Source organism: Pholcus phalangioides, unplaced genomic scaffold, assembly GCF_987345545.1.
Source record: "Pholcus phalangioides strain wild (caught in Gottingen) unplaced genomic scaffold, Ppha-v1.0 ptg000028l_1, whole genome shotgun sequence".
In the NCBI taxonomy this organism is placed as follows: domain Eukaryota; kingdom Metazoa; phylum Arthropoda; class Arachnida; order Araneae; family Pholcidae; genus Pholcus; species Pholcus phalangioides.
Genome location: NW_028301618.1, coordinates 6563480 through 6588318, shown reverse-complemented (window position 1 = coordinate 6588318; position 24839 = coordinate 6563480). Strand labels below are relative to the sequence as shown.

The window sequence follows — 24839 nt, the reverse complement described above, 5'->3', positions numbered from 1 at the left end:
AACAAGCTCTCATAACAAAAATAATGTGTTCGTACATAAAGCATTAAACACCTGTTCTCATGTATTTATCCGACATGACAGGTTGAGAACATCGCTTCAAGCACCCTACTCTGGACCGTTTCCGGTGATCAGCAGAAAAGAAAAGAACTTTAAAGTTCTGATAGATGGAAAACCAACAAATGTATGTATCGATCGAATCAAACCTGCATTCACAGTGAATGAGGATGCTACAACTACAATTTCGAATACAGTGTGTCCCAAAATTAATGTGCTTCCGAAACCACCAGACCGCTTCACGCGTTCCGGAAGACAGGTTCGCTATCCTGTCAGATTCAATAATGTTGTCAGACTGTGTCGTTAGTCACTGGAAGGGGGGTACTGAGGCGGACACCGCAAAACGAAGAACATCTTTGGTTTTGGTTTGACTTTGAGACTGGAACTAAAACTAAACTCTCCTCCCCCCAACTCCTGACGAAGATCTTTCATATATACTGTATCACTCGCTGGCTCACACAGAGAAGCATGTTCACGTTCAGTTTGTCTGATTCTTAGGTGTCTTATATTTGTGTTAAAATGTTTAATAAATTTGTGTTATGTGTACGCCTCGGCTTCACTCACCTTTGGCATCTTTTTTGATGACAGATATTCTCGTATTGTGTCCTGTATTTACAGGTTTTTTGTGTGCTAAGTGAAGGCCCTGCCTATCGGTGGTAGCCTCAAGCTCATTGGGGAGAATACCTTACCTATATCCTCCCTCGGGTTTGAACCTGTTACTGTGATGGCAACCTTCACGGTGGTAGACAAGACTGATGCCTCACCTGGAAACTTCTCAAAAATTTCAACCAGTTCTCATTTTTGTGAGACCCAGCCAGGCACGGCCACGGACAGGCCCATGCGTTAAGATGGCACTGCCTCAGCCACCAAAACATCATTGGCAGTGCCTGTTAGAATATTATGTTAATGAACAAACAATTTATTTATTTATTTATTTGTTTTTGGTATCTGGCAACACATTATTAGTCAAGTATTTAGTTTCAGGGTTTGGCAACAGTACAAAAAACATGGCTGCTCAAGTCTGAACAGCAACAGATGTTGTCTCTCACTTTAAGTGTTCAAATCTCTATAAAATATGTGTCACTGTTCAATTGAATATTCTGGTTATAATTACTTACACTAATCTCATTAGTAAGGATAGGCCTATATCAATAGATCCAAAATAATAAGAATGCCAACAATCGCGGTCAGCTTTGACCCATTTGAACCCCTTCAAGCTTTCATGTGTTTTTAACGAGTTTCTAGCTCATTTGTGTGAAGCTCGTAACTTGGAATATTCGCAAGTGGACATAACCAAAGAATTCCACCTCATTCAGTTGAAGTGAGCAAATATTTTGGAAACTTTTAAAGCCGAAACGAGTGATCAAATTCAACTGTTGGGCCGAACATACATTAGTTAGGTTACTTAGATTCTGAACAATTAACGTGTGAACACAAATTGCTGAATATATTTCATGGAGAATGAAGTGAATTGCCAAGTAAATCAGCACGCAACTTTGTAATCAAGGCAAAGTTATGTCAAGCAAAACATTTTGGGCCAAAAACGGGATGTGTGGTCCAATTAGGTATTACTAACTACAATTAGTACATTATGATCTAAATTCATAACGAAGGAATCATCAGATTCCTTATAGTTTTACAACACACAGTAGGCATAAGTCAGAGAATGTTGACTATTGGTTTCGGTTCCAAATTTACAAAGGTTTAATTTCAGTTTATCATCATACATAACAGATAACAGTTTATCATCATGTATGGGGGAACATATTAGTATACTAACTGCCTCCGGCACCAAATTTCCCAGGACCAAGAAACGATCCGCTCAATGTTTCTTTTTTGTGTGAGTATTCAATGCGCTGTTGCTGGAAAACTCTTTGTCGCAGAGTTTGCAAGGATAAGGTCTTTCATCCGTATGCACCCTCCTATGGACTGCAAGCGTGTGACCCGCCGTGAAACATCTTCCGCAGTACTCGCAACTGTATCGCTTCTCTCCTGTGTGTTCAGCCCTCGTATGATATATAAGGTTTCCCCGGTGCTTGTATGTCTTCCCACAGATCTTGCAGGTGAATTCTGTATCCTGTTTCTGGATTTTTATCCTTGGTAGTTTAGTTTCTGGTTGCTGCTCTGCATCGCCTTTCTTGCACCTTTTCTTGTGAGAGCTCAAAAGAGCTCTCAGAGCGAACGTTTTGTCACAATCCGGGCACGAGTAGGGACGCTCACCCGAATGAGCTTTTTTGTGTTGGAGCATGTAGTAATAAGTCGATAGCCTTTTATTGCACACGTCACACTGATACGGCTTCTCTCCCGTGTGGACTACGGAATGTCTTTCCAGGTCGGTCCCGTACGTGAACGATTTATTGCATACCTCACACATGAACTTTTTGAATTTCTTCTTGGGAGGCACAGTGGGAATTTTTTGGTTGAAGACGGCACGGCTACAAGAATTCTGTTGTTCCTCTTCGTCGTCATCTTCAACTTTAACGATGATGTCACTGAAATAATACGCCATTGTTCGCAGAAAATCAAGGAAGGGCGTAAGATTGTCAGAGATGATATACTTAACTGCTGATTCCTGTCATATCGACTCCATTACAAGACCTGAGAAAAATAGAATGGAACCATTCAATGTAATACTAATTACAATAATTATATATGAGTGCAGGTTGGCCTGAAATTCCACTGAAAAGGAAAATCAGGAGTATGGAAATAGAAACATTCACTATCCACTAGCTTTGAGGCAGACACAATGAGTCTGCGGCAGTTCAGCCATGGATTGTACATAAGGATTGCAACAGACTTCTTCAATCATCGACATGATATGTGGGGCAAAATTTTACATTTTATTGAAACCAGCACCGTCATAATACATGCGCTCATCCAGGGGCCTCATGATAATTAGATCTGGTTACGATTTTCAAGATTAAGCATTTGAATTGGTAAGCAAATATGTTTAGCAGATAGATGGCTTCAGAAAAATTGATTTGTCCGGGGTGCACTCAGCTATATTGCAAACACATGTTACCCTTTAGTCCTGTGGGCCGTGCATTGAAGATCCCCCTCCAATGAAAGGTTGTGGTAAGACCAGGGTGTTCAGTCCCAAACCCAAAATGACATACACTGCTGACCACCGTAAATGTAACACCCTGAAGAAAGCATGCAAATAATATGAAATTTACAACATGCATTAGCGGAGGTAAGATATGCAAATGATTAGAATTTCAGCGCAGACGCACATCACACGCGCCTGTGGCGCCACTTCAAAGCGCTATTTAAGGCTTGGAGATTTCGACGATTTGAAGTACGGCAATTGTGTTTTTTTCAAAAAAACGATCAATTATGCCTCGTAGAAAACAGCGATCATCTTTTGATCAAGTATCTGAGTTCGACAGAGGAAGGATAGTGGCCTACCAAGATTGTGGATTATCTTTCAGGGAAATCGGTAGTCGTGTTGGACGAAACCAAACAACTGTAATGCGGATATGTGATCGTTGGATGCAGGAGGGTATGACGGACCGACGTGTTCGATCGCACGCATCTCAGTGCACCACTTCACGTGATGACAGGCGTATTGTGCGTATGGCAGTGACGGATCGCTCAGCCACATCACGAACCATAGCACAGCACATTCAGTCTGTACTGCATCATCCAGTGTCTGCGCGTACCATTCGACGCCATTTACAGCAGAGTGGTCTGTCCGCAAGACGTCCATTGCTTCGCTACCCTTGACACAGAACCACAGACGTCTCCGCCACCAATGGTGCGATGAAAGAAGGATGTGGGCGGCACAATGGAATGAAATTGTCTTTACTGACGAGTCACGCTTCTGTCTGCAACACCACAATGGTCGGATTCGAGTCTGGAGACACCGTGGAGAGAGGATGCTGAACAGCTGCGTTATGCACCGCCACACTGGTCCTGCACCGGGTATTATGGTATAGGGCGGTATTGGATATCACTCTCGCACTCCTCTAGTACGCATTGCCGGCACTTTAAAAAGCCAGCACTACATCTCCGAGGTGTTGGAGCCAGTTGTCCTTCCTAACCTTCAGGGCTTGCCCACAGCCATATTTCAACAGGATAATGCGCGACCACACGTGGCACGCATTATCCAAAGGTTCTTCGTCAATCGCCAGATTGAATTGCTTCCCTGGCCAGCTCGCTCTCCGGATCTTTCGCCGATAGAAAACATGTGGTCCATGGTTGCTCAACGATTGACCCAGATTGCATCCCCAGCTGCCACACCAGATCAACTTTGGCAATGCGTGGAAGCCGCTTGGTCTGCTGTACCCCAAGAATACATCCAAAGTCTCTTTGAATCAATGCCGAGGCGTGTGGCAGCGGTGATCTCCAACAATGGCGGCTACTCTGGCTACTGATTTTGGCAGGAACCACACTTCACAGAAGTCTATAAATTTAATCATTTGATGCTTGGTCAACATGTTATCTACAAAATAAATATTGTTGCGATATCTCTTGTCTTTCTTGGTGTTGCAATTTGGGTGGCCAGCAGTGTATATATAACCTGCCCTGACGTACAGTGTGACACACATCATGAACACTCATAAATATTTATCCAACAGATGGCACTGCATTATTGAATTACCACTGTAACGAACAACCGTCAGCTTGTTTGCCCATCATAAGAAATTTCCCAAAAATGTGATTGTCTCTTGCAACTTAAAGTTGGCCGTCGCTTTGCATCAGCGATCGCCAACTATGACGGAGTACCTGCAACATACCAATTCATTACATATTAACACCCGTTACTTTGTCCATTTCACACTGGTAATTTGACCGAATAGCTATTTTGCTTGTGAAACTAAAACAAAACATTTCGTCGAAATGTAATGCTATGACAATCCACATTAGAAACCTAATTGTTCCAGCTGCTTGATACTACTACTACTAAACCGCACACCAAGTTTGGTAATATTTACAACAACAGCAATTTACCTCCGATCGAGTCGGGTCGGGATTTTTCTCTTCTGGAGAAAGTCATGTTTCTGTCCTCGTGTTGAATAGAGGGAGGGAGACTTCCAACGAAAGCATATTGAGGCACCACCTATCGACGGTTGCCTCAGGTTCAGTAGGGAACAAACTTATAATCTATGTTCTTCCCCGAGATCAAACCAACATAGATGATGATGGTAGACAAGCATCTTACCATTGTCACTTGTACCCCCCAGCTGCTTGCTGTGATAACTTTTTTCGTTTAAGGGAAAACCGATTCATACCCACACTTGTTTGGAAACCAGAGAAGACCATCTTCCGCCAACTCCTAATGCACGACTGCAAATCACATATGGAGATAAACTTGAAAGGCTGGGGGGGGGGGGGGAAGCGGAATGATGATGTCAATTCATATAATGCATATATAGGTGACATGTGCTTCTGCTATCTTCAGAAAGTTGCAGAGTAACTCGATCCGCTGTATCATCGCAATGACGATTGAAGATAATTTTCCTCTACACAACACACTGCGGTATATTTTCTTTTCAGACAGAAAATTTTCAAAAGCGCCAGCCTCTGTTTATGCATTTAAAATTGGGGAGGGGAGGGGGGAGAGATTGTGCGGAGTTGCTATTGATGTTTTTGTATCTCCCTTCAGAGTAATACCTGGCTTTAAGCCAGCTAAATCCACAATTTGTTCACATTTGATTTTTTTTTTCTCTCGATAACATTTGAAAATTTATACATTGTATGCAGGGTTTAAGCTAGATAAAAAATACCTTTAGCGAAAAAGGCAGAAATGGGGAAGGGGAGCTTTAGCAAAATGGTGCAATGCTAATGATTGATGGTTGGATGTCTACTCGTTTCATACCTCCTGAACGCATTTTTGCGAAAGCGGCTACTACTTCTTTTGCATTCTAAGATTTTTCTTTCGCATTTTGCTAAAAATACGACCGTAGCTTAAACCCTGATTGTATGATGTAATTTCATTCGTGTATCATTCGTTGTTTTACAGGAGCAAATTGGGAGGGGAATGTGTAAAAAATAGGCCTCTTGCCTGGCAGTGCCCTTGTTTTTGGCACAAAATAACTATTTTATAGGCTACATTTATAACAGCAAAAAACACTCTTAATTAACTTTTGACACCAAATTGCACACTCATGAATTTTTGACACTGAATGTGTCACTCCTCCTTGGCCACTCTGGAAACTTGTCTAAGTCTGTGTCTACATTATGAAATATAATTTTAATCAAATTTCATATTTATAGCTTCAGCAGTTTCAGCTCAGCGTCATGATCGCCCCCATATCACCTTTGAACCGCCTTATGACCCGCTTACAGGTTGAAATTTGAAAAGTCCCTCCTTAGTGAGTCTTCACATAATAAAATTAAACAACTGACTAAATTTCATATTTACAGCTTCAGCGATTTCGGCTCAGCGACAATTGCTCCATATAATCTTTGAACCCCCCTTTTAGGGGTTGAATTTTGAAAAACACCTTTACAGTGAGTCTTTATGTTACAAAATAAAAATACAGATTATGTATATTATATACATGGGGTCAATGGGTGGGAGAAAAAAAATTCTGAAGAGAGCGATGGGACAAAAAAGGTTGGGAAACTATGGTATGGAGCAACTGCCTATCGCTTTGATTCCTGACTATCCCCATTAGCTTTAGCTTCATGTCATCTGCAAATTTGCTAGCAATCCCATCAATACCCTGATCGAGTTTATCGATAAAAAGTGAAAAAGTATGGGGCCAAGGACACTTCCTTGAGGAACTCCACTTGTGACCCCTGTCCAACCAGAGAATTCTCAATTCTTCACCATAACTCGTTGTGACCTATTTCTTGACCACGATTCTATCCAGTTCAGCCAGTTGCTCCCAATCCCAATCTTGTGTAAACGCTTCAAGAGTTTACCATGTTGGAACCGATCAAATACCATCTAGAAATCAAGGTAAACATCTACATTTTTGCCCTTACACAAAGCTGTCATCACATGATCATGGAAGCAAAGGAGGTCAGTCACACATGACTTTCTCTTCCTGGACCCATGCTGATTATCTGACAATACACTATTCTCGTCTATCCACTTCCCTAATTGCCTTTAGACAATAATTTCCAAAATTTTCAAGATGGAATTCATCAAACTCACTGGACGATAATTGGAAACAGTTTCTCTACTACCCTCTTTAAATATCAGAACAACATTAGCACGTTTCTTAAGCAAGTTTTATATCAGAGATGTCAGCATCATACTGGTTTTGTTTAGCAAGTGGTAAAAACATCCGCCATTTTCTCTGTTTTTATGTGTGATACAGTAGAGTCTCGTTTTAACGAATACCATTATAGCAAAAATTTCATTTTAACGAACACGTTTCAAATCCCCCCAGATAAGTTTACGTAAGAACAAAATGCAAATACCTGGAATTCCTTTATAACAAAATTTTGTTATAATGAAGTGATTTCTTTGGTCTCTCGGAGTTCGTTATAATGGGATTCAACTTTAGTTGTTTCAAAATTTATTTCCTGATTTCCTAATAAAAACATTTTTTTTCAAAAACTGCAGATGTTTTTTTTTTTTATAGTTTTCGCCTTATTTGGTGAAATCAAGCCATTCAATAAACTTAAGAATAGTTCAAAATCAAATTATGGAAGTTTTAAAAAGGTGGTTCCATACTGAGGACACCCTACATCTAGAACAATGAGATACCCCTGGTGTCGTCAGTATGAAATCACCACTCTGAGACGAATCGCCCTCGTTTTTCTTCATTTCCTCCTCTTTTTCTATTGTTTACTGGAAAATGAGTGACAGCAGCAATGGTGTTGGAACATCTCAGATGCATATATATAGAGGAGTTTCGGGGTTAGAATGGAAGATTCTTTCATTCTAGTGGTTTTATAGTGACTGCTGACGACTACTTTCTATATGTTCTATTTACTGTTTTAATTTTATTTTCTGGAATTTATCTTTTGCCTTAAGGTCTCCCCCACCCCCGTATATTGTGTATTTATTATTTGTATTGGTGGTGAAATGCCTAAAAAATTCCTTTAGTGCAGAGGAAGCAATATCATACTAATTTCGGAGCTTCCCTCTGATATGGAGTCTAATGCATCTGATGAAGAAAATAATCTCCTATAAATCTAAAATAAAACAAGCTTACTGTATGGGTGATGACGAAAATAATGGTGCTGATGAAGAAGGTATACAATCCTGAATGGCTGGATCTTCTCGACAATCCGAGAGGGTCATTCCATTTAAAATCACCTAGCAAAATGTCAAAATGACACCCATGGTCACAGATTTTGATTTTTTTTTTTTAAATATTTGTCGCTTTCACCATCCTTACTAATATTATTTGCATATGTATAAAACCTTTTGAGAAAAAAAAACGTTAGAATTTATCAAAAAATGACGAAGATGACATTTCCGAGGCTCGATTTTTAAGAGGCATTGTTTGAGAAAATAAATCGTAACTTTTTCAATTTTCAATATATTCAAGTGAATTTTTCATGAAAATATTCACAAAAATATACAAAATATCAATAAACATAATTCATACACTTACATTCGAAATTTATATGCAAAAAAATTATGTAAACTATTTTTTGTGGAATTTTTCGAGAGAAAAAATACAATTTTTCCAACGTATTTTTGGACCAGACGTACAGCAGTTGCCAAAACAACTTTTATTTTAAATTTCTCCTAAATACACTCATGTCCATAAATTAAGGATAATGCCAGCTCCAGCAAATAAAGGTTCAGAAACAAAACAAACGTTACTTATTCATAAAGCCCATTTATTAAACAATAGATAAAGAACAAAAACGATGGTGTATGTATAATACCATTCATAAAAACTACGATTTTTGCTCCCTGGAGCAATTGTAAAAAATATCTCCTTTACAAAAACTTACTATTACATGGTTAGTATGATGGTTAATACATTCTATGTCTCCCATGCGATGAAATACAGTCCGTACAACGCCTAGGCATGCTGAGTATCAAATTATAGGGGAAGATCACTCTACTCAGCAGGCAATGCTCTCCGAAGTTCCGGTACACATGTAGGAGGTGGTTGACGAGCTGCAACTCGTCGGCCAAGCATGTCCCACACATGCTCTATCGGATTCAAATCAGGTGAGAATGCTGGCCATTCCATACGGGTTATATCCTCAGATTCAAGGCATTCGTTTACAAATGTTTGCTCGGTGAGGACGAGCGTTGTCATCCATAAACACAAATTCGGCGCCCATGGCACCCCTAAACAAACGTACATGTTGTTCCAGAATGATGTCCCGATAAATTTGAGCTTTCATGGTTCCGGTTTGAACATGCAGATCTGTTCTGGAACCCAGTATAATTCCACCCCAAACGAGCAATGCTGCACCACCGTAACAGTGTTGTTCAATGATGTTGTCTTGGTGGTAACGGGTACCTGGCGTTCTCCATATGAAAGTCCGACGTGAATCAGACTGCCAGCTAAACCTGGACTCGTCGGAAAACATCACACAAGCCCACTGTGACGATGTCCACATTGCATGTTCTCTACTCCACGCTAATCGCTGCCGACAGGGAGTTGCCGTGAGCGGAACACATCTGACAGGCCTGCGAGCATATAGACCAATATCTCCCAAACGTCTGTACACGGTTTGCCTTGAAACTGTGGTACCCGTGACTGCCCATAGCTGACGAGACAGGTCGGATGCTTTGCTCCGTCTGCTTCTTTTGGCAGTTACTGCCAAATACTGGTCTTCATTTGGCATTGTAACTCGGGGGCGACCTGTACTGTAACGTCTACTGACATTTCCGTTATCTTGGAATCGTTGCCAAAGCCCTACTTTGGGCATTGCCAAGTTCCTCGGATACTTCCATCTGAGTACGCCCACATTCCAGGCGGCCGATAATTCTACCACGTAAAAAATCATCCACATGCGTCCTCTGTGTCATAACTATTCGCTTATGGCACTGAGCGCCTTACAGAACTCTTGTGAACAATTTTACATCTTTGCCACCTTTTCTTATATACCCCCATCTTACACTCTCGTCATTGTGACGTACTATCGGCATCATCTGGTGGCTTCCTGAAATTTGCATATCATTCTTGCAGATGTGTGTGATAATTCTACAGGTGAAATTTTTACTTTAGATTTCGATTTCCGTGCGATTCTGAATTATCCTTAATTTATGGACATGAGTGTAAATGAAGTAAAAGACTGGGGCAAAAAAAAAAATAATAGTTTTTTTTTACCGTTAATATATTTATTCCGGTTCACAACATAAAATTCATTGAAATAAGACTGGGTCGCTCCTATTTCAAATCATTCAGAAAGGCAATAGAATTCTGGCTTGCAGTTCAGGTGGACACCAAATACATTTTGAATTGATTTCCAAATCTAAGTAAGAACCAGCGTCCAATGATGAGTCTCTCTCTTTCAGAGCACGTAGTCACCCACCAACTGATCAATCCATTTGACAACAAGGACAGAAATATATCACTGATGGCAACTTTTTTTTCACTACACTGAAGCTAGCTGAAATGCTAAAAACCAAAAAAATACGAGCTTCGTAGGGACGGTGAGACGAAATCGAAGAGAAGTACCTCACACAATAAAGATGATGAAACTCCAGTTGCACGAAACATCACTACTGGAATACAACGTAGTCAATGAAAATTTATCAAGGGAAAAAAAAACTTTTTATCAGTCAGCACTCTTCATCTAACAGTCGATATCGACAGTATCAGCCCTAAAAAGCTTCCCCAGAAGCTATTTCATACTAAAATTCAACAAAATTTGCAGTAGATGTACCGATAAAATGACCGAAAAAATCTGTGAAGGTAGTCTCACGGAGGTGGCTTCTGTGCACATTTTCTACAACATCCTGGTTCTCACTACAATAAGTTCCTGGATTTTGTATAGAACAGTACAGAACGGCGAAACTATTTTTCGAAAGCAGTTCCCCTAAAATGTTACTGAAGAGATGCGTTCATCATACGTGTCACCCTTACGCAAGAATACACGTTTGTGCGCTTTTGATCTCGTAACTTCGTTAACCATCAAAACAAAGAAGAAAAAAAAAGAAACGAGTCTTTTTTTAAGAAACATCAAAATGTGGAAACAAATCTGTTAATTTTTAGCAGGGGTTGCGCAGCTTCAACATGCAGTGAATGTGCAGGAATAATAATAAAAGTAATTTGCTCCAAACTCCTCATCATAAATGATTAAACCATTTATTTTTACAGGGTCATATTATAGACTTGATTTGACACGCTCGTTTTACATCTTTTCTGTCATATTATCGAATTACCAAAGAAAAGTTTTTGTATTGAATGGTGTATTGTATACATCTTCTTACTGAGTTACATCCTTTTTAGCTAATTTTGAAGCCTATTTCATATTCGTAAACATACATATTTTTCCGTTATTGAATACACAGTTAAACAACGCTGAATAAGAGTAGGGAAAAACCATGGGCGGAGATACGGAGGCATTTCCCCTCCAGCGTCAAAGGTGGAGTCGACTGATCCAATGTATATATGAATTCAAGATATACAGAAGACTGGATGTTGTGAAGATATTTAGTATTTGAGATGTTAATTTTTTAAGGAAGGAAAAAACTCATCTCTGCCTCTACCGGGAGTCGAACCAGGGTCCCTCGATTGCCGGACGAGTGCTCTGACCACTAAGCTACAGAGGAGATAGAGATTTTCCTTCGCTAGAGCGTATATATGCCGAACGGAACCGTGCAATGGACGGTGAAACCGATCAGCTAATAGCTCATGGACGACGAGCCACCAGAGGGCTATATATATGACATGAATATCGCTCTCCACTTGGTAATACAAGATATATCTTGTATTAACAAGTGGAGAGCGACATTCATGTCATATATATGAATTGACATCATCATCGTGCCCCCTTCCCCCTCCAGACTTCCAAGTCTATCTCCGCCTATGAGAATCGAAAAAAAATTCCAGTTTCGGCCACGGAACACCGTTTCTTTGCAGTTTGGATCAGCGGCTCTAGCGTAAAGCTCGAACTGAGCACCTACAGGGTCCTAAACGACACCCCCCCCTTCTCACCATTGTTTACTGTTTTTCTCCCAATATGTGGATGATATGGCCGTCCCTGGCGGAATTTTTCATTTTCCATACCGATCATCAAACATCATGGGTTAACCCGTGTTAAGAAAGTTAGAATTGACCATGTCATAAATGTCCTCTCATGTTTGTTTACAGCTGTACAGCTTGTAACTAAAAAGTTGTAACAATTTAATTTGCTTATACTGGGCTCGAGGTGAAATGGGTCATTTTCAAGTTCAGTGGCGAATGAACAAAGACAGCAGTAAAATCGGTTAACAAATACAGTAAAATATCTCAACAGCATTGCAGAAGAAATGTTCACTCATACGTACCGTTAAGGTCATTCAAAAATCTGGCACAAACTTGATCCTAATAATCTGAACAAACAATGCAATATCAGCATAATTTTACAAAGGAACAACTGTTATCTCAATGACATTACCATTGCCACCAATATTCTCCCTAAATTGAACAACTGTAAACCATGCTCTTAGAAAAAAAATTTTAATTGTACTACTGCTGCTGCCATCTTATCATGGAAAAAATAACTATTTAGCAGGTGAAACCTATTTTTTGAAAAAAAGCAAAATACTTCATTCGGTCCAGTTCCTCGTGAAAGAAAGCGAAGAACTGAACTGAATGTTGTAATACACGGTTCAGTTATTTTTTGGGGCATAAGGAGGCGCTCAAGACAAATACCTTTGGTAGAAGCAGACGACACGTGAAAAGTAAGTTTACACTCTTTTTTATTCTACTACTGCTGCTGCCATCTTGCACAATAAATAATAACTATTTATAAGGTAAAGCTCATTAAAAGAAAAGCAGACAACCTCATTCAGTCTGGGTCCTTATAGACGGGGCCAAAGAACTGAACTGAATGTTGCAATTCGCAGTTCAGTTATTTTTTAGGTACATGAGGAGATGCTAAAAACAAAAGACCTTGGCAGAAGCAGACGACAGGTGAGGAGAAAATTCCATTTTTTTTATTTAACTGATGGTGCTGCCATTAAGTATAAAAAATAAATATGTGCTCACACATGGTGATGATAAAGTTAGTTTTGTTTTTTTCAATTTTTTTCAGAATTGTAATAGCAAAGACGGTGATCGTAAGTGTTGATTCGACAGAGTGAAAAAATGATATTCAACTCGATTCAATCACAGTTCCTGCCTATATCACAAAAAATGATCACACCATTTTTCACGGCTCAAGCAGATTAGGGTGACCATATTTCCTCGAGAAAAATACGGGAAATTGTGATTCCAAATACGGGAAAATATGGGACATCGCTAATCATAGCCAAAAATGACGCCAAATACGAACAAAGTTGCCAAATATTGTTGAAATTACGGAAAAATCCCAATGCCAGAAAATGAAGCATTACCGCAAATTGCAGTGGATAAAAATTTTAATTTTTACGAAAAACAAAACGTTCTAAAAGACAAATGCGGGAGATTTATGTTCTCATTTATAGTCGTAATCATCACAATATAATTTATGAGTTGAAAAATAATTTTAATCTTTGACTTCAATAAAGAATAAACATTCAAGTAGGATTCGTGTAAAATATGGGAAAAACCGGGACACTTTTACTGCATGCTTATAGTCAGATTATTGATTCTCGTGAAATGGTCATAACATATTTCGTTTAGATAAGGAATTCAAACACCACCTCACTAGAGGGGTTGCTGGGCGCGACTAGATTTGGGATACGCACACATTTTGGCGTTCCCTTTGTTGTTGAAGGGGGGGGGGGACTAAAAGAGTGAAATTTGCGCCCCTTTTGGTCCTGCGCCCAGGGCACCAGACCCTGCAACTGTAGTTATTATTGATTGAAATGGGCCTCACCGAGAATTCCGGAAGGCATGATTATTTTTCTTTTTCCAAGATGGCGGAAAAAATGTGACAAGTTTAAGTATAGTCGAATCCCGTTTTAACGGACTCCAAGACACCTGAGATATCACTTCGTTATAAAGGAATTCCAGGTTCTTACTTTGTTCCGATATAAGCTTATTTGAGGGATTAGAAAAGTGTTCGTTAAAACGAAATTTTTGCTATAACGGTATTCGTTAAAACGGGAGTCGACTGTATTAAAAGAAATGCAACATGACAACAATTTCTTGCACTCACATGTCAAAGCCGTCCGGACATTAGTCACATGGTGGGAATATAGCAATTATTGCTTATCTTTAGCTTTTGAACGTCCTAGTCTTGCCAGACAAACCTATGAGTGTCTGACTAAAGATAAATGCGTCTGTTTTACTCATGTTAAGGACGCGAATGTAATGATTTACCGTAATTTGGTGTTATTTTTCGCGTCCTAATTTACCGAATATTATTTTTATTTCCTGTCAGTTATCAAAAAGCCTACTCATTTAACAGTGCACTCCTTGGCGTCTTTCCTGGCATCCCATCCGGAGGTGGGTTGAAAAAAAGTGAATTGGCCATTACAAATTTATAGGTGGCTTAAACTCTCTTGTCATTCAATTAATGAAGTTTTGGCAACACCATGTCTGAAGAAGAAGAAGCCACGAAGAATGGCCCCAACGAGGCGATCATTGTGCGCTTGAAAGCAGCCAAGGAGAACCCTCCTGAAGGTGGGAAGATCTCGTGTCCCTTGTGTAAATTGGATTTCAAGCACCGCAAATCTCTCAAGAGGCACGAGTTGCTGCACGCGGAGAGTAAGGAGTACAAGTGCGAGCTGTGCTTGAAGACCTACACGCAGCTGTACTACCTCAAGCGACACATGCACGTTCACACCGGCACGGGAAAGAAGTTAAGGTGCAGGATGTGCGGCAAGAAGTATTCCCGCTCAGGCGATCTTGACAAGCATGTCAAACAAGTTCATGGCGAAGAGAAGTCCGAAAACAGGTGTGACATCTGTGGCAAAGTGTATACGTATGCCTGGGATCTATCGCGCCACAAAGAGTTGCACAAAGGGAGGACATACAATTGCGACATCTGCAGTAGAGGTTTCGCTGATGTCAGGTACCTGATCAGTCACAAGAGGGTCCACACTGGGGAGAAGCCGTACAAGTGTGACACATGCGGAAAAACATATGGTCATTGTAGTACCCTTTCCGCTCACAGGAAATCACACACTGCTGGCAATCGCTATCAGTGTGAGATTTGTGCCAGAAGGTTCAACAAAGAATCTGATTTGATAGACCATAGAAGAACACACGAAGGACCTGATGGCAGCAACACACCCACTGAACTTTTTGAATGCGAGTTTTGCGAGGAGAAATATTTCACTCTTGGGGATTTTGCCAAGCACGTCAAAATTCACAATGTCAAAAAACCTTTCAAGTGTGACGTGTGCGGCATAATGCTTGCAAATGCCCACTATCTTGGTCGTCACAAAGGCTTGCACAACGGGAAAGTACATAAGTGTGATTTCTGTCACAAGTCTTTTGCCGATATAAAGTACTTGTCTCGTCATTTCAGGAAAATGCATTCTAAGAAAAAGTGCCTTGAGTGTGATGTGTGCGGGAAAAAGTTATATTCTTCTAGTACCTTACGCGACCACAAGGAATCGCACAATTCCTCCCAGTGCAAGAAAAGGTTTTCAAGAAAATCTGATTTGATGCTACATAAAAGTACACACAAGGAACTAGATCAGAGTGATGTCGATACACCTAGCGAATTCTCCCATGATGAAGAAACTCCCTGAGGAGAAAAAAATGCTGCAGAAATATAAGCTAATTGGTGCTATATTGCAAGTGTGTTACGTCCGGGACACATCGTTGCTTTAGATTTTTGAAAATAGTTTGACAGAAAACTGACTGGTAGCAACACTAAAAAATGCACACTGTGTAAGTGTATTTGCGACCACAACACTCTGCAAGTCACAATATAAGGTATACCACGATTTTGCAACTTTTTTTATTGCCAAACCCGATTTAGCGCTAGGGTTACTGCCCGAATACCCAAAAATGATTAAAAACATGTGGAAATAAAAATAAAAGAAATTATACACATTAAATATAATAATAACTGTTCTTCAATCTTCATGCCGATAAAGAGGATCCTTGCTCCCAGACCTGAAAATATTAACCTCGGACCACCAGAAAGACTATGGCAAGGTACAATATACTAGGGTTACTGCTTGAACACCCAAAAATTATTGAAAAGGCTCATTATCACAGGCCCATCATCATAAAGAAGTCGATAACCCTTCTCGGCCCTTCAAATTGTAGCTAGTGCAGATATATTAAATCTACGCAATCAGCTTTAAATCGGGGAAAGAAACAGGAAATAGCATGATAAAAGGGCATGAAAAAAAACCAACTTTGAGCAAAATGGAATGGCAACAATAAGCTGGAAAAGAAAATCTGGAGCAGTGGCGCCATCTACATTTTAGGGCATGGAAGTTTTATGTTGGCGACATATCACTGTTTTGGCGCATATAAAAATTTAGCGACGAAACGGTATACCGTGTATTGGGAACTTGCCCCTTGCGATTCTAGTATAAAAGGAAAATTGATGGGAAATCAATTTGCCAAACTCAGTGAGTTCGCTGTTTACTGTTAAGATCACGCCCACTGTAAAGCAACGACTTGCTGCCAACAATGCTCCTGAGATTGGGCTTCTCTAAGATTCTGTAAGTGAGGTTGGCAATTTTTTATTGCCAATAGATTACATTGGTGCTTTGGTTATTTCAAATTTTTCAATTCAGTATTTCGTGTTCATTGTGAAATTACGATGACGTTTGACAACCATCTTGAATCCATTCTAATTTTGCCAAAATTTGAAATCGCTAATTTGCCGCAATCTCGCTTACAAAAATCTTAGCTTGATCTCTTGACTTTGTTTTTTTTTTTTTTTTGCTCTTCCCCCCTTCAGTTTGAATTCCTGAAATATCAAGAGATGCACAATTACTAACACTTTTGTTGCGTGTAATCCTCGCCGTTCTGAAGATAGATGATTCTTCCTTTACCAGAACAAGCCTTTAGAGATCAAAATTTTTCTATGTACTTGTTGAATTTGAATAAATAATTTTTGCAGACTTTGAAACTTGTTACACCAACATTATTTGAGAAGTTAAAATATCGCTGTTTTTTGTTTGCAGAGGATCTCTAAAAATATAACTCCTTAAGGCGAGATAACAATACTTTACAAAATCGAAAAATTCAATCAACAAGTGCAGCTGTTACGAGAATGTAACCGATAGGCTTATTGATTGTGTTTTTTTTACAAGTTTTGTAAACGATCTTCTATCAAACTTTTATAGTGTAAGCCTGGCCCTAGTCATGTCCATAGTGAATGGCTTCTCACTTCATCGCAGCGGGTGAAAACTGATTAACCCAGTTCACATGTGCAAATATTGCGGCAGCATTGGGAGTTCTAGCACCCGCTTGACTTTTTCATTATACAAATACAACGCCACAACAGGCAAATTGCCCAACGAGGTGGCTGACTCAAGAACATCATGGATCCCAGAGCCCTACCTACTACTGCTACACCACACATGCACCCCGCCCACACCCCCCCCCCGGAACCCCCAATGAATCGGTACATGCGGGAATGTGCGTGTAGTGAAACCTGACGTGAAGTTTTTTCGTTTCTCTGTAATGCTTGTTATGTGTAGTTCTGCCATCTGCCACCAGTTTTTCTAACTATGAGTGAAGTGTTATGATTGAATGGTTTATCGTTGTAGGACTGTTGCTCTCTGTGGCGAGACTTTTTAACGGGGAGATCGGCTCGCATTTGCGCCTTGAAGTTGGGAACCACAGAAAACCAACTTCAGCCGACCACCACTGTGGGGTTCGAACCCGGATCCTCGCACCGCGAGTCCGTCACTATAACCACTCGACCACCACAGCTTCGCAAAGAAAGAAATGGAGAGCAACCATTGGTGGAAATTCTTGAAGGTTTTGAACTTGCCTTTTCTATTTCCCATGTGAACATTTGGATGGTCATAGTGCGCCTGTGTTTACCTGCTTTAACCAGAGTAAATTATTTCTTGTTTGAACCGCTTTAACCAGAATAAATTATTTCTTGTTTGAACCGCTTTAACCAGAATAAATTATTTCTTGTTTGAACCGCTTTAACCAGAATAAATTATTTCTTGTTTGAACCGCTTTAACCAGAATAAATTATTTCTTGTTTGAACCGCTCAACACGCCCTACGAGTTCGCTGTCATCTTCCGGCTGTGCACGTTGCCCATTCTTGTTTTTATAAAACAAGTAATTTTAAAATGATGACCATATGAGTCACCAAGTGAGCGACTAAATGAATTGGACACATTCAACACCAGATATTTCACCATTTGTGTGAATATATAAAAATTGGTACAATGCATATAATCAAGGAAATAGTTATTTTCCAGATATTATGCTGAGGTGAACTCGGAAAGAAAAGCCATCTCTCCCTCTTTAAACCATCCCACCCGGGAGCCGTTTCCTGAAGTTAAGAGAGGCCACTAGTGTCTACTTCAGCACCTCACACCAGTGCGTGAAATAAGGAAGGCAGTGTCATGTCTCCAGTGGTGTAGATGGTAGCATGCTTGCCCGATATGCAAGAGGGACTGGGTTTGAGTCCTGGCCGAGACAAGATGACTTTTCTTTCCGAGTTCACCTCAGCATAATACCCGGGAAATAACTGTTTCCTTGATATCTTGGGCCGAGAAAAAGCCATCTCTCTCTAAATGCATATAATATTTTTAATTACTGTCATTTGGTCGTTGAATCGCAATCATTTATCCACTTATATGGTCAGTCATTTATACATTCCATGCTTGAAATCGTATCCCATTTTCGAATGCTATTCATGTCCTATTCATTTCATGGATGTTCGTCATTCTTTTATATTTAATTTTATCACAAATATAAGGTGCCAACATAAGACTCTCGCATGATGCCAACTGATCACGCAGGCAGACACTCCCGCGAGCAGTGCACTATAACTGCCACCAGCTAGAATTGCGCGGGTTCACTTCCCTGTTCGCAACTGCTGTGGTTTAAGTAGGAAGCTGTGCACAATAGATGTATGCTTACAATATTAGGTTTTATACCGTTTAGAGATATAGGAAGAGTTTGCGGCGATGAGAGGGCAGGCCGATGTCTTGTGTACAACCCATTAGAAAACCTTGAACATGCACCAACTTGTTGAAAATTCTTATTATGAAGGTTTTTTTTTTTTTAACAACTGGCTGTTGCTAAGATATATTTTGGAAAGAGAGAAAATTCAGCGGCCCCTGCGGGGAATCGGACCCACGTCCTTTCACTTTCCGGGTGAATGCACTAGACTACAGAGGCACAGAATTTCTCAATCTTTCCTTGGAGCTCGTGTACACTGAAAGGAACTGTACATGGACGGCTGGACCAGACTCAGGCCAAGCTCACAACTGCTGACGCTGCCACCAGATGGTGACTTATACAAGGATGACGTCACTATTTGCTACCATACTTTTCTCTTTCCAAAATATATCTTCGCAACAGCCAGTTGTTAAAAAACATTTGTATGCTAGCGGAGAGTGACGTCATCCTGCATGTGTTTTTACAGACCTATGGCAGTCACAACAATGATCATGTGAAGCCACGTCATTGTTGGTAACCACTCTCTAGGGCAGTTGCTGATATAATCGTCGTCCAAAACACACACAAGTACCACCCTCTAGCCAAAGGGTGTCTAACCTTTAGGAGAGTCACTATTGATCTAGAACAGCGTCGCAGGTCAATTAAATGATCTGTAAATACGCTGCAGGTCCTTCATGTTGTCTAAGAATATGCTGCGAGTCTTTTAAGTGTTCTGGAACTGTGCCCGCAGTGGATAAATGCCCAACTTTTATGGTATGGAACTGCTTGGCGACTACATTTTTTTTATCGCCAGACTGGATTTGGTGCCGCATTACTGGTAGAACAATAAGAACGCCATGAAGTTGGGTCATCCTAGGAGCAGGTTTTTCTGTGGCACGTGGGCAGAAACATGCAACTATCATGCTACAAGTTTGTGTTTTTCTAGAGTAGCGCATCATCTGTTCTGTCTGCACATCCACCCATTTAATTTCACAATAAAAGAGGGAGACGAAGATCTGGGGAAATGTATGACGCAGGGCCCTAGGCTGGGATCTTTTGCGGGGGCCCCCCGACCACACTTTCACGGGCCCGTTTATGATGAATTTATATCGTGAAAAAGCAAAAAAATGGTGAAAGTCGTCCTGGGCCCCCCGGGCTGGAGCCTTGTCAGCCCACCCCTTGTGGGGGCCATGGTATGATGCATTTGACTACTCCAGAAATCAATCACGCCTAATGTACAGCACTGGCTTGAGATGCATTATACTCTGTAGGAAAACATTTGTATCGTTTTTCTTATTGGTGAGCAGACACTGTGACTCACGTTGCACAGATAACCTGCTCCTACAAAAACCTGGCTTAATATTTAATTCTAGAATGATGCTTATGTAGGTATCATTCTAGGTGTTAAAAATATGCCAGAGAGAAAAAGAATGGTGTTTGGTGACGAAAGGTATACCGTATATCGGGAATTAGTCCCATCCTGTGGTGATCTGCAAATATGCTGTGGATTATTTAAGTGATCTTAAAAATGTGCAATGGGCCACTTAAGTATTCTGGAATTAGGATCTGGGTCGCTTAAGCGATCTGAGAATGTACTATGGGCACTTAAATTATGTGAAACTGCAACGCTGGTCACATAAGAAAGGCCGTAACTATGATTTTTGTGGGTCGGCAGATTATTTTGCTACCCTCCAACCACTGAAAAAAATTTGATTTTATAATGGTGTTTTTGTCCCCCTCGACTTCAGTGATCTGGAAAGATGTCACTTAGTTCATTTTTGCAAAATTACGTTTGAGGTCATAGACCACATCAGATGACTGCCTAAGGTCATATCTGGCCCGTGGGCTGCGAATTTAAAGGCTGAAGCGCTTCGAGCATACACTGTGGATGGTGATTCGTGGTCATCAAGTTATGTTAACATCCTTTAATGCTTGGGAACTGCCAGGCATACATCAGATAGTCATGAACATCTCTATGCTTGGTCGGGCAAACAAACCGATTCTCAATCACAGTGTCGCTAAGCAAACCTTTCACGTCAAAGAAAGACGTTTGCTCATCTCCCTTCCCTAGGTAGTAAAGGTCATGGATATAAATATTGGTCCCGACCATAAGAAATTTAACATCATAGACACAAATACAAAACTTCTTTTTTAATTTTTGGATTCCGCATCGGTTCTTCCTGTTACATTACTTTGAACTAATTGAAATCAAAGTTGTTAGCCTCTTAAAAATAAAAAACGGGACAATCAATAATGAAATTCTCATTGAACGACACAACAAAAACAAAGATCATTCCCTTTCTTCAGACTTTTGCAGTTCTTGAAATGCCCATTTCTCATTCTTGATGGCGATACAGAGAGCTGCATATTCCTTGACCAGGTCCTGGAAGATTCCTCCGACTCTCTCGTAACTTTCCAGCAGGGACGATTTCTCATTCATCTCTCTTTCTAATCGATCTTGGTCGACTTTTAAACGGTTCTTGATGGATCTGAGGGCCAGAACAGTCTCCTTGTCATATGTTTCGCTAAGTATCTGCAATTGGAGGAGCTTCACTTTCAGCGACAAAGCGTCCGCTTTGACGGCGTAGAAATGGGCAATGGACGAGAAGAAAGATTGGCTGTTTTCTTGAAGATCGTACTTGTCGCACATGAGCGTGATGCCTTTCATCATGGACTCGAAATAGTAATCGACGTGTCGGAGGAAGGTCTTCTTATCCTTTTCGATGCTAGATTCTTGGGCCAAGAGATCCCGATAGTCTTCGCCCAAGATGTCAGGCAACTTACATATCTTTGGTACCAGCAATTTATCTGTGAAGTCTTGCCCGTAGAAGCTCAGCACGGACCTACAGAGCTTACTGATGCCGATACAGAGTTCCGCATCGATGGCGCTTCTCACCGGTTTCCTGTCAGGCAGCTGGAAATGGCTGGCGAAGAACTCTCTGGTCATCCCAAAGGATTTCATCCATTCCCTACTGGGGTCCAGTTCGAGTCCAACGAGGAGGTACTTCCTCAACGACAGGTGGCTCTGGTCACAGGGGCAAGGGACGCTCTTGTTGAACCTGCAATTGGCATCTTTGTTCAAAGATGTCACCAGTGTCGAATGGAGGATGCTAAGGTGCATGTAACGAGTCCTCATCGCCGAGAGCTTAGCCTTTGCAAGTTCTACGTCTTTGCTGTTGGCGTCGCTGCGGTCACCGATGTCCTCCAGGACTTTGCTGAAAACTGGCCACCGGATAGAATAATCTTCGGGTAACGAGACGATACGCCATCTCTCGGCAGCATTGCGAACAAGGAGCGCGTCCTCCATCATTAGCAGACGTTAATCATAAAGTTTATCCTCCATCCACAAACAAATACATGAGTGCGGCTGATACTTGCAAGGAGGCCCGATTCCCGCTCATTGGCAATGTTTTGAATCGGAGCTATGATTAGTAGTAGTTGTTGTTACTTCGTCTGGGATTAATATTTTATTATACATTAGAGGCTGCACTGCTAACTTCGTTATACTCTGATTAAGCGAAACAAAAACACCCGAACATTTCCACCGTAAAATTTTGAAATTTAATTCATTAAAGTATGAACTCTGAAAAAATTCCAACTAATGAGGATGAAATTCGTTATTACCAGGGCTCGGATTTTTATGACCCAAAGATGAAACGTCGTTGCTGATCGGTTAAAAAACCTGGAATTCGTTTTCTTTAACCTATCGGTAACGACGTTTCATCTTTGGCCATAAAAATTCGAGCCCTAGTTATTACGATGACTGAAAATTAAACTGACCATATTTTCCCTCGAGAATTGAAACACTAAATACGGGACATCACTGATTATCGCCAAAAATGATGACAATGCAATGATGGTAAGCAAAGTTTGATGAAATCACTGAAAAATTGCCAATGGCGGCAAATGGAGCACTACTGAAAATAGCAGTGGATGAGCCTCTTTACGATCGCGGCCGTAATATTACGTCCAAACAAGTTTTATTTTCCTTCTCTTCAACATCTATAGCAACTCTATTAGGGGTCGTTAAAATATTATGTAAGCAAAGTTTTAGCTATTTTTGACCCCCACCCCTTGTCAGCAAAACTTCAACTCTGCCCCTCTGAATTTTAACTCATATTTTCATAAAGGGTGGTTGATGACGTAAGCATTATCCAACCCCCCCCCCCATCGATGACGACGTAATACTTGAACGGCCCCTTATTTACTGAAATTGCTTTTTCTTTCCCTCCTTCCTTTATAATGTATCTTTCTACAATAGACCTCGATTGGTGCGAGCCATTACACTACGCAATAACTCGGCACTCCTCCCCCCTCGTAAAATAACTGCTGATTGCATGAGCAGTAGAGCATTTAAGATCTGCTCTGCCGATGTAGATCACCTTTCTTATAATATGCACATTTCTTAAGCGAGCCCATCCTTACTTTTCCTTAATCCTAAAATTTCATTATCCTCGCTCCACACCTACCCCTCCAGAATCGAATCTCATTCCCAGTGACAGCTCCTATTCACGTATTTAAGGAAAACCTTTATCCTGTCACCAGTACTGTCTTAACGCATGGGCCTCAAGAGATCTTGAGGTGCCCAGGCTACTAAATTTTTCAAAAATTTGCCTGGTAGGGCCTGAGAAAAATTACTTGGCCCGGGAGCCCATACTGCTATTAAGATGGCCTTGCCTATCACCAAGCGCCTGGGCCTGTCACATACATTGAAAGATGACGGATCACACATACGATTTTGCCAGTGGAAAACCTATACATGACAATACCCTATTTTTCTGTTCAAGTTGTTTTCTTTTCGGTGGAATTCCAGAATCTATTGACCTCTATTTACAGCCATTATTCTTGTATTACATTCTTACCTCATGGCTTCCAGTGGCACCATCGTCTTTTCATACTAATCTTTCAAAACCTGTGTCACTTGTGCACATCTTTGCAATTACCCAATGCCAACCCTTAATTAATATCTGTTAAATAATCAGCTTTTTGAATAAATATAATAATCTTTGCTTAAACAATTAACCGTTTAAATAAATTAACACTTTAAGTAATTATAATCTTTAAGGAAACATTGGGGGGGGGGCTCAAATGACCTCAGCCCCCAAGGTTCCGACATCTATGGATCCAGGTGAACTTGAATATGATTGCTGCATGGGCTATTGAATGGAACTTCAGCTTTGATAAGTGCATGGCCACTCATTTTGGTTCAAGCAACACACACGTTTCCCATTCAAGTTGAATGGTGATACCATTCTGGATGCAACTAAGACTACCGATTGAAGTTCTCATTGATGAGCAGCTTAGATTTTTTTAATATTGTTCTAGTGGTAGGAAAAAAACGAACAGAATGCATGGTTTTATTCTAAAAAATCTCTTCGTGTTCTCCTAAAGCCATTCTTCTGCCTTTCGGAGGCTTAGTTCGTCCTGCACTGGAGTTAAGGTTTTGGAGACCGTACCTACAGAGAGACGAAGACTTGGTTTGGGGTGCAGAGAAGAGCTACGGTTGCTCTTGTTGGCACACAAGCTATGAAGAGAGACTTGATTTCTTGAAAATGTTTACATCTGAGGAACACTGATGTCGAGAGTATATGATCAAAGTGTTCGAAATTTTCAACAAGATGAATAGGATGGATCATGAGTTATCAAAACGCTACCAATCAACTGCTTCAACAAGGGGACAATTCCAGGTTGTGGTGTCACATGGAGTTTTTCCTCTAATAGGTTTGTCA

General features: G+C 40.6%; 2 protein-coding genes across 3 annotated transcripts; both read right to left on the bottom strand.

Moving 5' to 3' along the window:
- Window positions 1-1734: 1734 nt before the first annotated feature.
- LOC149067850 (uncharacterized) lies at window positions 1735-12554 on the bottom strand. 2 transcript variants are annotated; one of them, XM_089252187.1, is made up of 2 exons: window positions 12425-12554; window positions 1735-2652 (listed from the first exon to the last, which is right to left on the bottom strand). In XM_089252187.1, the coding sequence occupies exon 2, from the start codon at window positions 2561-2563 to the stop codon at window positions 1877-1879; it is 687 nt and encodes a 228-aa protein (XP_089108313.1). In that variant the 5' UTR covers window positions 2564-2652; window positions 12425-12554; the 3' UTR covers window positions 1735-1876. The 2 variants fall into 2 exon arrangements, with proteins under 2 accessions (XP_089108313.1, XP_089108314.1); XM_089252188.1 differs by lacking the exon at window positions 12425-12554 and adding an exon at window positions 7432-7545.
- An 8692-nt stretch (window positions 12555-21246) lies between these two features.
- LOC149067849 (HAUS augmin-like complex subunit 4) lies at window positions 21247-22547 on the bottom strand. Its single transcript, XM_089252250.1, has one exon. It carries the CDS (start codon window positions 22418-22420, stop codon window positions 21401-21403), a length of 1020 nt encoding a protein of 339 aa, XP_089108376.1. The 5' UTR covers window positions 22421-22547; the 3' UTR covers window positions 21247-21400.
- Between the last annotated feature and the right edge of the window lie 2292 nt (window positions 22548-24839).

Bases quoted from the DNA above. Each gene is read 5' to 3' on its own strand.
- LOC149067850 (XM_089252187.1), bottom strand. From the start codon at position 2,563: ATGGCGTATTATTTCAGTGACATCATCGTTAAAGTTGAAGATGACGAC.
- LOC149067849 (XM_089252250.1), bottom strand. From the start codon at position 22,420: ATGATGGAGGACGCGCTCCTTGTTCGCAATGCTGCCGAGAGATGGCGT.